Consider the following 15,789-nt stretch of genomic DNA (forward strand, 5'->3'; position numbering starts at 1 on the left):
ATACATTTTAAAAAATTAGCTCTTTAATATTATGTATATTCAAGCCATGTGTTTTTTATGATTTTATGAATTTCTTTTATGATTACTTGAAATATCACAGCAGCCTAAATGTTTCAAAAATATATATGTGAACTACCAACCTGCTGTCAGGCCTTCTGTAATTCAAGGGTCCTGTTATGGTATGCGGATAGATTTTATTACCTTGTTTTGTCAAATCCATGATATCATATGAGATATGATACCTAAAAATGGAAAGTTGACACAAAGATCTTTCAGTCAGTCTGTCTACCTTCTTACAGATTAAATAAATCTAAAAATAGACTTCTTTAAAGTCAAGACATTGGTCTGAAAAGGTCCTGCCTTTGGAGAATAGTCAAGGTATGTCAAAGCTACTCTGCACATCATAATCTGTCCTATCTGGGAATCTTAGTGAAGCATGTCAGAGTCTCATTTTAACATATTAAGTGAGGTCCATATAAAAGTCATTCTAAATAAAAGTTTTGGTTGATTGATTTTATAATGCTTATAATGTTTTGAGACTTCCAAAGTCTAAAATTTGTTCGATTAACATTGAGTTTTGATTATTTATTTATTTTTAAATCCCACTGACTGCATTAGAGTATATATTGCATTACATTCTGAACAACTGACTGAATCAGAACCATTTTTGGCATGCTCGCTTATCTATTTCCATACAAGTGGAAAATTTAATCTTATTTCATGGTCAGTATTTAAGACCAAATATACTGCAAAAATGTAATAGACTGGGTCGTTTAAAATGACAAATCCCCGTTGGACACAATTATATTCACAATTGCCTTTGCAACATTAATTTTGAAGTGAGCTATATATCAGATTTGTCCAACATTATAGAATTTAGTGCACATTTGCTCGCTTGGACGTTTTTCCTATTAAACATCCTGGGTGATATGTTCGTGTTCATTATCTGTAAATGCTTATAGAGATGCTGAGGGTAAATGACTCAAGTCGAATTTCACCCCACACCTTACCCGGCTGTTAAAGAGAGAAACCAGGAGTGAATCCGTTATCTATGCTACTGCAAGTAAACAAACAGCAGCTCTGGCCAATTCTCCAGTGGCTGGCAAACGCTCTCTTTCTCTCCCCCACTTCTCGATGTAGAAGAAGCTCATTAAAAATCAGTGCTTTCCCTTAGCTCCGGAATGCTGTGTCAGCTTGCACCTGTTATTCCTCCACTACATTTTTAATGAGGTAAAAATGTTTCAAGCCTACACTGAAAATGGTCTTCCATTTAACCATTCATTGGCATTTCATTAAACATGCACATTTTGTTTTTCAGGGTGGGTGGTGGAAGCCTGTTCCCTGTGATTGCTTTAGATGTGTCTTTTTCTTAATTTATGAAATTTTCACTGTGGATTAAATATTGAATGCATCAGTCTCTTTTTTGGACAGAACTCTGTCGAGGGCTTTGTTTTGCACAGCTAAGCAAGTATGTGTTTTCGCTGATGAATGTAGTTTAAAATAACCTGGTGGTATGCAAATGCATCAATATTTGGCTGTCAAAAGAAGTGAGTGATCTCAACTGACAAGCCAATTGGATGTGCAGACCTACCGCAGAGAACCTTAGCGCTGGCCCCGTCATGGCCTCAGTCCATCAAGATACCAGTCACATGCTTGTGGAGGCGGGAATGCCCTCGCAACTGCCAGAGCAGCATAGCATATGGTCCATAATTACGGATAATGCAGTTTAAGATGATACACCAAAATACCCCATTAAGATCTCAGCCATCAGCATTCAGTGCACTCAAATGCAAAACATTATGCTTTTTTTTGGAACACAGTTAATGCATGTTTATGCACATCTGTTTGTCACTCTCTGGTCTCAGCCCCATTTGAGAGACTCAACAGGCCGGATTGTCCAGAGAAGGAGGTTGCAGGCCTGCAGGGCAGGGGAAATTGAGTGCGGTAGGATGGCTGTTGACAAAAGCGAGTGAGGGCATTGCAGCACCACGTCTTGGCTATAGACCAGGAGTGTAGGTGGGCTTTAATTGAGTGGAGAGAAACTGGCCTTTCATCATTCTGCTCCTGGGGTCTGGGCCTTTCTTGCTGAATTGGACTTTTTATCTGGAGAGTGCAGGTGCGGTGCGTGGCATACCCAGGCTAATTTTTGGAGGCTTTGGTACAGTTCCAGACATGAAATTGGTCTTACAACTCTTTTAACATGTCCTTCCTTTTCCAATATGTGCAATACTTACTTTTCTGTCACTCTCTTGACTTGTTTCCTGCTGCCCCTGGGAGTCTGGGTACCAAACACTGTGTTCTCTGAAGATCAAGCTGACCTACCAAAACTGCCAAATAAAAAGGCTCTTGTTCTGTGCATCCAATTACAAATACAAGCATGACAGTGTTATTTTCACCCCCAAGACTGCTCATCCTTGATGAAGGTGTCAATTATTCTCAATGTACTTGAAGTAAGACATGCTTTTTTTTAAATTTCCAATTTAAGTGACTTGATCTTAACCCCATTAAAGTGCATTTTGCCTCCAGCGTTAATGAGGCTGGATTAAGCCTAAAGAGCTCCATAAAGGTATGCAGGAGGGCAAGAACTGTCAAGCCCCACTCCAGCATCACAAGCAGAGAATGCCTTATTGACTGCTTCTAGTGTCAGAATTGCTAATTTAAAGGCAGCATTTGCCTGTGCTGTATTGTTCTCTCTCACTTTCAGAGCTGTCAGTTGGTCCCTTAGAGTTGTGGGAGTGTTATTGACGCTGAAGAGGATGGAATATTGAACCTTTTCTGGGTGTGTCTGAAATAATTTTATGCTCTAAATCCCATTAAGAAAAATATAAAGTTTATGTTTTTATATAATTTCTGCACAGCTGACTTTGCCTATCTGCTATTGGCCTGACTACCTTATAGTCACACCCCAAACTCATACCATTGGTTGGTTTGGTGTTGCTGTTTCGGGTTGGTTGGAATGTTTTTTAAATGCCATGGAGCAACAGTGACCAGCTTTTAGTTCCAGTTGGATTCATTTTGGATTGAAACAACCCTAGTAAAAAAGTAATATATTTAAAATATATTTATTTCATACTAAGAATAGTTCAAATCTATTAACATATTTACTGACATATCACTCAAGTCTTACTGATATAAAAATTTTAATTCAACTTTATTGAATCTTGTATCTTTAAATGTAAGATATTTAAAGTGTACCTGAAGTATACAATAGTTCCACTTTAGCTCAATCAAATATACTTTAGTATATCTTTAGTTGGACTTCAGCACTACGTCCACACAATTAAAGTGCATTAAGGACAAAATTAGTTGTTCCAATTTATACTTTAAAGGGGTCATATGATGCAATTTCATTTTTTCCTTTCTCTTTGGAGTGTTACAAGCTCTTGGTGCATAAAGAAGATCTGTAAAGTTGCAAAGACTAAAGTCTCAAATCCAAAGAGATATTCTTTATAAAAGTTAAGAGTCAGCCACACCCCCCTAAAACGGCTACCCCTTTAAGTATACCAGTTTAGTATAACAAAAGTACAATTGCAAAGTATTTTTATTAAGTACATAAATATGCAAATGTATTTATAGTATATTTAGCATGAAATAAATGTATTTCATATACATTAGTATATTTAGTTTTTACTAGGGAAGTGACCGTCTTCAATAAATCATTCACTCATCCGATTTGTTCAAGCATACTGATTCATTCTGGAGAAATAACACTACAACAGGTAATTAGTCTGTGGCTTTGTTTGTAGCTGTGTCTGAAACGTAAATCAAGGCCTTGCGCACTAAGGATGGTAACTATAAATATAATGTTTTTTGATAATTGTTCTAATTCTATAAGAATAGGAAAGTCCACACCACAGTAATCACAATACCAGCACAGAGGAACGATACAGTTAGAATCACTTTCAGAAGGATTTTTTTCTAGCTAATGAAAATATTGACAGCCAATCAGAATCTTCCCAATTTTAAAGAGCTTGAGTATTTAAAGTGTCATATGAAATAACTGCAGCTCGCTCTTATAATAAACAGAATGTTATCGTCCATTGACGGGGACGCCAATATAGTTGAAGTTGTCTTTATGGTTACCATTTTTCTTGGGAACATGCCTTCACTCAATATTAACATTTTATTTATTAAACTGTTGTATAACACTTGAGCACTTCATTTTGTTCCAACCTGGGGCTCAAGTTATGTGTCAGTTGCGGAAATGGTTAATATTACAATGTGATCTCATTGTCCATCTGTGTGCTGTCCATTATAGCACATTACAGTGCTGTGTATCTGCTAGGCATCTGTGGTATGGATCACTTCATCTGTTTACAATGAGTCAGGCTTCAAGTCAAGCAATCTCAATTTGTAAAATTTCTAATGCATCAAAGTGCACGCGGTAACCTCTTATGTCTCTAAGAGATAACACTAAAAGTCACATCAAGGCTTTCACCCTCAGTTATATGCTTTCACTTAAAGGCATGAGTCAGTGACAAATGCTCTCAGGGCATTCTCACCGAGAAGTCAGCACCCTCTTTGGAGTTCTGTCCTGGAGGAGCTGCCTGCTGCTCTTGGCTCTACAAAAACAGAATGGCAGGCCAGAGTTTTTTTTTACATGAGGAAAGCCAGGATATGTTCACAGTCAAGGGAGTGGGCTGTTAGCAGCGCTTTTGATATGCCCATGTGCGGTTAATCTGAAAAGCCCAGTCGGAAAAGGCCCAATGCATAAATCAAGTGGGAGGCTTGTGCTTGCCTGTCAACTATAGTCGTGGTGTGACAGTGAAAACATAGTTGGGAATGTTCCGAATCCGATATATAATATAGTATCTGTTTTTCCTCTTGATTTCTTGGCTTGTGGAACACGGCCGATTAGATGCAGAGTCAAAGGGAGAATGGATGTGTGGGTCCTCAGCATCATGCACTGCCTGGGGTGTTTATGAACTGCGAGGAGCCTGTATGATTGCCGGCAACACGGTGGAGTGATGAATGCGTAGGTGTGAGGCCATTGTGAGGTAATTACCTCCAGGGTCCATCTGGCTTTGATCAATTATGGAAGACTGCTTCACTGTGTGCCTCCAACAAGAAGTAATTTTGAGCATGCAAAACTTGTCAGAGCGAATCTCTAGAATGTGTGGAAACAAAAAATGTGAAATAGTCACAACCAAACTTGAATCCCCTCAAGGTTACAAGGCATGACTTGTAAAGAGAAAATTAAAGAGACAACAAAGTGGGAGGACATAAGCTGAAAGCAGTGTGTCAGACAAAAAAGTGACAAGGGCTGGCTCCTAAAATGAAATATTTTGAGGGAAATTACTTTTTTGACATATGACAGAATCGCATGGTGAACACTATTGTTCAGTATTGCATCAGCTGATTAAGTGCAGAACTTCTTACTTTAGCCTTTAACAACTCTGCTGTGTACTGAAATGCTCTTATCCTAGTGATCCTGACTGTATGTGTGCCATACAATATATATCACTGTTTTGTAAGAATATCTGTGCCTGTTTCGGAAAAATGTTAATATATATTTTTAGAATACCGTTATTACACTAATTTTTGCAACAAAACTCTGCAGTGTATATCCTTGTTTACACACTTGTCATATATTAACACCCAGTTAGTAAATAGACTGATGCATGTCTCACAAACCTGAATCACACATCACGGTTCTGATTTATTTAGAAACTGACAAATCCAAAAACTATTCACAGTTCAGTAAGGGTTGTGAACTGATTCACTTTTACTTTCTGAGTGAGTCTGATTGAAACTTAACAGCAGGTTCAAGGCTGAATCTTTTGTGATTGACTCAAGAATCAGATCATGAGAGTAATTTTCATGATTTGGATATTATTAAAAAATGCTTAATGTGGTTTAATGTAGTAAGCTATCAAAAAGATCAAAGATATCAAAAGATAAAAAATACAATTCATCGATTATGCATACTATATACAGTCAATCAGACGAGCCAATAATATGAATGCAATGCACCAAAATGCTTAAGCATTTTCTTTATATTGGTTTTCTATGGGAAAGCTCTTAATGTGAAACTTTGTGCATTACAATCATATTTTGAGCTCATCTGCTTGCATGTACATCAATAAGTGTATCATACACTTATTGATGTACATGCAAGCAGATGAGTGCAAAATATGATTGTGTATGTATGCATCATCAATAAGTTGTATACTGAATTTGTCATTTAATATCACTGTCTTAGTACATTAGCCTAGTAAAAAAACTGGCTGGCAGGCAGCAGAAGAAAGCCTTGTTTTGCCTTCCAAGTGGAAGGATATGACATTACTTGAAACCTGTGAATTCAATGGTAATGCATGTTATATTTTTTTTCTGATTGCCATAGTTGGTGAGATTCGTACATTTAAATTAACTTCTGCCATCATCTGACAGTTTTGAAACTGTCTATCAATATACCCATATTTGAGTGATTTTAGTTCCCTGATGTCTTTGTGCTGTGTCACTGTCGCAGATGTTTTCTTAGCAGCAGCAACACAGGAGCACAATGGTGCGTTCCTGCATTTTTTCTCTGCATTGTGATGTAACTGTCAAGTTTGAGTGAAAAAGACAGATCCAGTTCACCCACCAAATGCTGCTTGATCACACACGCACACACGTGTGTGTATATCACTTTCCATCTTCTTCTCAGGTGTCAGTCAAATGCTCGTATGTCATATAAACATTCACAGGTGTTTTCAGGGCCTCCAAATCAAAGCTGAATTTACAGAGTGCATGTTCAGACATGCCCGATTACATTGCAGAGATATGAGGGATAAAAGAGCTGTCAGTCAGCACAGTAGGGGTTCTGTGGTGTTTTTGATGAGACCAGTGTCCTCTGAGGGATAGTCCTGGCAGCCTTCACTCAAGGCAGGCCAAAGATGAGCTGACTCCGGATACAGGAGACGCTCAACTGTAGATGACTGCTTCCCAGACTGTGTTTTCAAGTGCTGCTGACTCTGAAATGTCTCTATGCTCTAAAATACAACAAATTGTCAGGATTCCGCATCCATGTGATCACATTTTGGACTGACGTATGTTAAAGCGATATGATGATTCATAAAATGGGTATGTCCTTCATTAAAGAAAATAATTTCTGAGCCACCAGTGGCACCTTATGATAAAAAAGAATGATTGTTTCCAAACAGGTTTCCTCTGGGTGCCCTCTTCTTCTTCTATTGGTTAGTTAAACAGATAGCCCTGCCCAAAACTTCTGCCATTGGTTGAGCCACTGTTGCTTACTGCCTATAGAGTGGTTCAGGTTCCGGAATTTTAATTTTCTCCACAGGGGAAATGAGTTTTAATGATAAGTTATATAAACCTTTACAGACAACAAAGACAGACCTACTGTGAGCTATGAGGTTGTTAATCAATGGTATATGCTTTTGTTGAAGCCATCAGCCCACATTATTTCACAGCCAAACTTACTGACATAAAAATTATAATGAAACTGTACTACTTCTGCACAATGCACATTTCTGAAAATTAAGCCTAAAATGTGTTTTAATGTCACTACTGATGAGGATTGTTTGATCTTTGAATAATATTGCTCTTTAAATGCAAGATATTTAAAGTGTACCAAAAAGTACACTTGCAATATTTCCACTTTAGCTCAATCAAATATACTTCTCAGTATATCTTTATTTGAACATCAACACTACTTCAGCACAAATAAAGTGCATTAAGTACAAAATTAGTACAATTTAGCAGACTTTAAGTATACCAGTTTAGTATAAACAATACAGGGTATTTTTATTAAGCACATAAATATGTAAATGTATTTGTAGTATACTTAGCATGAAATAAATGTATTTTAAATACATTTTAGTATATTTGTATCATGACAACTCTCGGTAGATTTTAGCATGGTAATGAATATGACATTGTTAATGTATTTGGTCTTGGTGGAATAGATCTGCTACGCTGCTGCTGCTTAATTGCTGCTGCTGTTGGTTATTGCTGTTGCTGTAGATTATTGCTTCTGCTGCAAAGCAAGTACAGGAACGATACGGTGCTGTGAGTATTTAAGGCATACTGCTGCTGCACAAATAGCATATATAATAACCCGTTGCAGGTCTATACAGGTGGAGCTAGGGAAGATGGAGGGTTTCAGAGGAACTCTCAATGTGTGCTACGAACTGCTCGAGTGAATGCTAACCAGCCATTTAAATGTGAGGCAGTGAGCTCATTGGCTGAGCCAATCAGCTAGTGCCAAGTAGTTTATCGCTGCAAATATCATCAATTTACATTAACGACCCATCAGCCTGCACCATCTAGAGTTTCATGACAGAACTTGGCATTTATTTTTCACTAGGATAGTTTGCTTCAAATTAAAGTTTGTAAAGTTCATAGCTTGTTGGTTTGATTTATGGTTTATAACTCTTAAATAAAGAATTTTTCAAATAAAAATCCCTATGGGAAAAATACATCTGGAACCAATGCTGCTGAAATGTGGCTGGGCACTTTTGCTCTCTATTAAGCTTGAAGAAATCTTAAGCTTTTAAAGAAATCTTGATGATGATGTGTTGTGATGATGGTCATATAAAATTAGATGATGATGATATGTTGTGGCAATATTTCTGTTAGCCATGGCGATATTTCTCTACTCTGACTCATTCTTGCATCTTTTCAGCGAAGGGGAACACATTGATGTGACACAATATTTTCCACATACTTCACGCTTACTGAGTGTACAATTCTCTTCTTAATAAAAGTGCATATCGAAAGAATTTAGGGCTGTGTTTGCATGGGTGGCTACCACAATTTGCATAAACTAAAGATAAAAAATATATTCAAGAGGTTTCACCACTCTGTCCATTCGATGTTTACTGATATGGACATCTAATGTCTCAGTACACCACACAGTATCTACTTTGCCAAGACAGCAAAAACTGACTTAAATAATGCAGGTATCAGGAAATCAATAACAAGGTTGTCCAGCACCAGGGACTGTTGCAGTTAAGCAATGCGGCACTGAATTTTGAGCCACTGGTCTTTCATTTGTCTTGACAGGGTTATCGGGAGCACATATTCATATAGTAAAATAATAGTTTTTTAGCAGGTTTTTAATTTTAAGTCAGGTTTTAAATAGATTTAGCAGTAATGTATTTCATCAAGACATATATATTCATGAAGTGGACATGAAAGTGTCATTTTTTTAATGGTCTACATTTCAGGAGTGATAAAGCATATGCATTGCCATGTAGCGAATCAGCTCATAAGGGAAATATGAATAATTAATCATAACTAGTTATAATTAATTATAAATATTTAGATCTTGACTTGTGATTTAAACATTTGCTGCAGAAAAGTAATAATTTATAGCGCTGTTGTAGCTGACAAAAGCCAAATTCAGTCAATAAGTAATTTCACCTCCTGTTTACACCTACAACTGAAAAGATAAATGACTGCTGATGACACTAATAAGCTTGTGAACTTTACAAAAAAGGTTGTTATTATTATTATTAGTCAGAGTGCTGAATTATTTCAAGTGTTATGAGCACCAAGTGTATAACTATCTTAAAGCAACTGCCTCTTTTATAAGGACACTTGAGGGAATATCAAGGATATATTCAAATTTTACCCAGGAGGCAATTAGATGTTTTTTAGCAGTTGGAGCCTGTCTTTTATCTTGATAGTTGCTCCTCAGAGATGCATCACTCTCCTCTAACGGTCTCCTTCTCTTTTGTCTTTGATTCATCCTTCTCACATTTCACCAGGAAGTGGAGGTCAGTAGTGCTGTATCATGACTATGCTTGTGTTTGATGTCTCTTTTCAAATGCTTGATCTAATATTTGCTATCAAAGCTGTAACCCATTTTTATGCAATCTAAGTTGCTCATGCATCTTCGTTTGACATTTCATTTAAGTGTTTACCTTTTTTGTCTTGTTTGCCTCAGAATTTTCTTAAGTTCCATCCCTCCTTTTTCCATTAGTGCTTTTCCACTGCTTTTCACAATTAAAGTATCTTAGTATTGTACTTTTAAGTTTGGTTAATGATAGATGCACAGTGATAGATGTAATAATCTTGACTAAATTCTTAACATTTATTCTGTTTCACTTCTTTGCTTTTGTCAGGACGATTACATCAGATCATGGGATGAAAGTCAAGGCTCGAATGAAAGTAAGTCATCTTTAATATTGGTAATAGTATCACATTACATTTATTGGAGTGATCTTTTAGCCATTCTATTTAAGTGCCCAAATCGCATGATGTGCTGAACAATGACCTAGTTTATTTTCAAATGGAGCTGGATTTTACATTAGGTTAAATATTCAGACTAATTAGTGCCAGTTTGAGGTTTTTCTTCTGTGTAAATGAAGTCTTCTGTTATCATGATACTCAACATGCATTTTGTTTTCTGTCAGTTGCACACAAGAGTCAACACAGTTGCAGTGTAATGTATTCAGGGAAGTCAGGACCAATCAGAGTTCAGTATGCAAATAGATGTAAGAAAGAGTAGTACTCAGTATGCAAATATTACAGTGATTTGAATAGATTTAAACATTGTCAGCAAGTCAGTGGAAGATTTTTTCAAACTTTATTAGCTAATCTAATTTTTTTAAAAATGTGTAATGTTTTAAACAAAAATTGAAATAGTCTAGAATTAAAGTTTGAACCCCACAGCATGTTAAGCGCTTTAATCTGAATTAATTATTGAATTAATTTAGTCAGAAATGTAATATTTAGTGTTTTAAAACTAGCACTGTAATTATCATTCAATGGTGCAGTTAGGCTTGGTCTGCGTATGTTTGTCACAGCAGACAGCCCTTCTTTTCTTCTTGGCTGCCAAACACTAATTGCTTACACAAGAGATGAGGTCATCTCCTCGTTTTGCTAGAGTAAAGAGACTGCCCGGGCACATTTGAGCATTATGTCTTGATTTTTCAGTTGGAGTGAAGTCCTCAGAATGGAGGAGTCCATTAGCAAATATCTCAGGATGTAATTAATGGATAATTGCTAGTTCCACTGAAGGCCCAGTAAGAGCCCCGGAGCCTTGATTTAGCACTGACTGACACTGGCTTTGTTCTTTCATAGCACAAATCCACTTAAGCTTCATATGTCCAAGAACAGAGGTTGTTTGAAACTCATTATTTGAACTGATTCTCTGTGACAATAGGGAATTATTATCAGATCCATTTGTCACAGTTGTTAGAGAGCAAGATTTCACACATATAATGATAAATTTGATATTTAAGAGTTTGTATTTGTGCTATTAATAATTTGAACACTTAAGTATTAAAACCAGTATTAATCACATAAATAATTTGGTCATACATTGTAAGAAAGAAAAATCCATAGAAAAATGGAAAAGGTACTTGTAATTTTCTTCCAGGACATTTTCCGTTAAGTTTACTGACATTTAACCCTACTGGTTCTTTTAACCCAATGTGGAGTTCAAAATATGTGTAAAATAAATACTGAAAATTTATTCAAAATAACACAACATAGATTTTTATGGACTCTTCTTAGAGGCCAGTCACACAGAAGGCGTTTTAGCTTTAAAAAGCGTGAGACGTGGGGAATGGAATGGGGGGAACAATGCAAGGTCTCAAGACGAGCTTTTAAAGTTGAACTTCTTTTAACTTGAGCACCACATTTTTAGAAATTGAAAAACGTGTGTACACAAATATACGCACCATCTTATTTTTTAAAAATGTATTAAATAAAACCTATTTGTCTTACCGCATTGAATGCATTTTATCTCCTTTATGAGATAATTAATGAGGCAGTGATGAGAAATTTGTCCCATGATGTTTCCGCTTAAAAGCAGCCAGTGCAGGCATCAGTCAAATTCAGATCCTTTTTTCTTTCAAAGAGAAAAACAAAGAACAGCTCACTGATCTTATAGTGTCCCTTGTATTTTGAAAAGAGCTGCAATTTCTGAAGAAGGAATTTCAAAAGTAAAAGGAATTCTATTTGAAATATATTAAAGAGATTGTTCTGGCCAAGTTTTAAGAGTGTTAAAAAACACCCTTGTTGTGGCATGATATTAATTAAATTAGATAAATCTGCAGTGTAGAAGAAATGTAAAATTGTATCAATTATTTACTTTATGTTGGTGTCTAATTGGCCTTGTAAGACTTTATTTATAGTCTGATATTTCAAGAGCATCTGCTCTCCATGTTTCGATTTCCAGGCATCAGACAGCTAACAGATACCAAAGCAGATGAAATTCCCAAAGAGCCTTATTTACAGTGTCTTCTTGGAACGTAGCACTGGTCCTTACCTTTTTAATGAGGAACAAATTAGCATTTTACAAGTTATCAACACAGCAGTTGTCATACAACTTCAGGACAAATCTGTGATGTATCTATTGTGACAGTAGTTTTTCTCAAAACACCAGTCATAATACTTGCTCATGTCTATATAAAAACCTCCTTGCTTCAAAGGGACATATCCTATATGATTACGGGCCTGGCCATGTAAAAAAAGTCCCATAAAAAAAATGGTAAATGACTGGCAGCTACGGCTGCCAAACAAAAACCGTAAAATTAAAGTAAAATGTCTTCATTTAAACAAGGAAAAATCTGTAAAATAAAAAAAAAAATGTTTACTAAAACTTTTAATGAAAATTTCTGTTAAAATATTGTTTTTGCACTTTATTTGAATTAAGATATTTTACTTTAATTGTACGTTTTTTGTTTGGCAGCCATAGCTGCCAGTCATTTACCATTTTTTTACAAGGTTTTTTTTTTACACTGTAAGTTTTTAAAAATGTTTTTGAAAGAAGTCTCTTATGCTCACCAAAGCTGCATTTATTTGATTAAAAATACTGTAAAAATTATAACATTGTGAAATATCATTACAATTTAAAAGAACTGTTTTCTATTTGAATATATTTTAAAATGTAATTTATTCCTATCTTGTCCAGTCCAGTCGATGTCACATGATCCTTCAGAAATTATTCTAATATGCTGATTTGGTGCTCAAGTAAATAGCTCTTATTATTATCAATACTGAAACAGTTGTGCTGCTTAATATCTTTGTGGAAACATTTGTGGAAGACATTTTCTCAGGATTCTTGAATAGGCACTTTTGATCAAATTAATGCATGTATAAATTGAAATAATAATGAAAAAAAAAGTAACTACCCTACACTTTTGAGCAGTAGTTCATGTATTTCTTTTTTTTATCCTGAGTCCTGAAGGCAAAACTTTCAGAGCAGCACATGTTCTTGCATATCTATGGCTAATCATCCGTGTCAGATATGATATTATGATCTCATATGAGCTGCACACATCCTGTAAGTTGAATGTGTAGGTCAACAAAGTGTTGCCAGTATGTGGACAGATTTATCACAAGCAGATGTTTTTTTTTCACATTCCCAGTGTGTGTATACCTGTGAAAAGAACATCTCAGTCTGTTGAGTCAACCTGTACCAGAATTAATAGGCCATCAAGAGGATACAAAGCTTCAGTTCATTAAAAACAAATGGAGACGTCTTTATTCAATCAGCGTGCGTGTTTTATTTATCAGCGTGATTGTATTTTCTCTTTCCTGTGTACACAGCATGTATCGCGTCCTTATCTCTGTGAACCTTTCCCTGCGAGTTGATCTGATATGCTCAGTGTTAAGTGGCTCTGGCTGCTGATGTATATTAGCTGCATTAGATCAGCCACTGGCTTTGCTTGATAGAGTCAGTAGCTCCTTACTTCTACTCGGCGATTGTAATGATCACATTAAATGCTGCCCTGAGTGTAAACAAAGGATGCGGCGGAGACTGGACGAGATTCCTCAGCTCTCTAAGCCAGATTTGGCATCGCTTACACATGGAGACCTTTTTTATGTATTTTATAGGGACAAGCTCACAGGGCCACTGTTTGTAAGATATATTTAATGTTAAAAGGAGTGATGATTATGGATAGATCTAGAGAGAGAGAGTTTTTTGTTTCTTTTTTTTTACTTATACGAGCAGCTAATCAGTCCTCACTCTGGAGTTGGACTGTTGCTATAGCAACACCATTATTCTTGTGTTCTCTTTAATCTGCTTGAGCCTGTTGTGATGAAGTGAGGCTTACCGATCAACCTTGTGCCGTTGTGTATAGACTGTAATAATCTGTCAGTCTTGAGATATCGTTTTTTGTGCAGTGAGGAGTATGCGTTTTTTGTAATACCATATGTAGTATGGTGAGATAAGGTATAAGGTGTAATTATGATGGCTTACTGAAAAACATACAGTAAAATAACATTTTTGTCTCTTAGCTTCTCTAATGCTGTAGCATAGAGAGCATTGCGGATGGACAGGCGCTTTTGAATTTGTGTAATGCGAAATTTTTGTATTTTGCATTAATGTTCTTAAATATGAATCAAAGGGTGCTTGTCATGATATTTTTGTTTTGGTGTAAATAGGAGTTTCCCTAAAGATTTATGATGAAACATTTTAAGTTAATAAAAAAGTAATACATTTTAAATTAATAAAATAAATATAAATATAAAACAATATGCATAAAAAACATATAGTAATTTTCCTGCTGTTTATTTATGTTCAGGCCAGAGATTGTTATTGTTAACTAAAACTAAAACCATCAAAAGTTGTTACTTGAAATAAAATAAATGTTAACAGATATAATAATTATATTAAAAATTGTAAAAAAAACAAAAACATTTTATTTCAGCTAGTTGCCAACTTTTTTTTTTACTAAAATAATTAAACCTGAAATAACAATTCTGAAAAAAACTGTATAGACAATACATTATTTTTTTTTAATAATAAAAATGACAAAAACACACAGCAAAATTACTAAAACTTTACCTAAAATTAAAATAAAAACTCAAATATTAAGCAAAACAATTAAATTAATAATCAAAAATAATTTCTAATTAAAATAATAAATTCAAAATATCAACAAAAACTAAAATAGTGTATCAGTTACTATAATAACACTGATTCAGGTTGTGGTGGCAGCAAAAAGCCAATAATAATTAAATATAAATAAATATTAAATGTTTTATTGGAATTAAATACATTATTCATAATATTTATTGAACGTTTGCAATATTGAAATCTCAGGGAGCATCTAAAAAAAACAAACAAAAAAAAACCTTGAACGCATCTGAATGCATAGCAGATAATCTGTAATGATTATTCATTACAGATGTTGACACCACTAAGGATCCTTGCCAGAAGGTCAAATGCAGCCGACATAAGGTGTGTGTCGCACAGGGCTACCAGCGTGCTGTGTGCGTCAACCGCAAAAAGCTGGAGCACAGGTGAGCCCTTCAGCTCCAGCACTGTCTTCATGCACATAACAGTAATATACGACAGGATAGTGTTTGTTTTTTAGGGTATATGAATAAAATAAACTGGGTGCCATTCTAAGGCACTGTGCAGAATGTAACTGTCCAATCTAGCTTTTCATTATTCATATCATGAAGAATCACATTTCTGAGCTTTTAAGGTTCAGATGATTGGCTGAGTGCGTATGAGCAAAGATGGCTGTATAGAAAGAAGTCTTAAAGGGTTAGTTCACCCAAAAATGAAAATGAGGCTGTGTTTTACTCACCCCAGAGGCATCCTAGGTGTATATGACTTTCTTCTTTCAGACGAATCCAGTCGGAGTTATATTAAAAATTGTCCTGGCTATTCCAAGCTCTATCATTGCAGTCAGCGGGTGTTGCAGTGCTTGAGTCCAAAAGAAGTGAAATAAAAAGCGCGAGGCCTTTGTTCACCCCCCGGAGCCGGGTGAGACACTTTTTTTTATGGATGGGTGCTTTTTTGGCGCTTTTCCACTGCCTGGTACGACTCGGCTCGGTACGGCTCAGTACGGCACGGCACGGCACGGTACGGCTCCC

The 15,789-nt window shown here is 35.8% G+C and overlaps 1 protein-coding gene across 2 annotated transcripts in view; it reads left to right on the forward strand.

Annotated features, from left to right (window-relative positions):
- Positions 1 to 15,789, forward strand: part of LOC107668819 (testican-2-like) — a 29,265-nt gene that overhangs the window by 2,903 nt on the left and 10,573 nt on the right. Inside the window, exons 2-4 of one of the 2 annotated variants that reach the window (XM_016460814.1) lie at positions 9,714 to 9,722; positions 10,071 to 10,116; positions 15,093 to 15,207. In XM_016460814.1, coding sequence (XP_016316300.1) covers positions 9,714 to 9,722; positions 10,071 to 10,116; positions 15,093 to 15,207 — 170 coding nt within the window. The remainder of the gene's footprint in view (positions 1 to 9,713; positions 9,723 to 10,070; positions 10,117 to 15,092; positions 15,208 to 15,789) is intronic. The other variant, XM_016460815.1, reaches the window with a different exon arrangement.

The sequence above is a fragment of the Sinocyclocheilus anshuiensis genome, unplaced genomic scaffold (genome assembly GCF_001515605.1).
Source record: "Sinocyclocheilus anshuiensis isolate Anshui unplaced genomic scaffold, SAMN03320099.WGS_v1.1 scaffold72, whole genome shotgun sequence".
NCBI lineage: Eukaryota > Metazoa > Chordata > Actinopteri > Cypriniformes > Cyprinidae > Sinocyclocheilus > Sinocyclocheilus anshuiensis.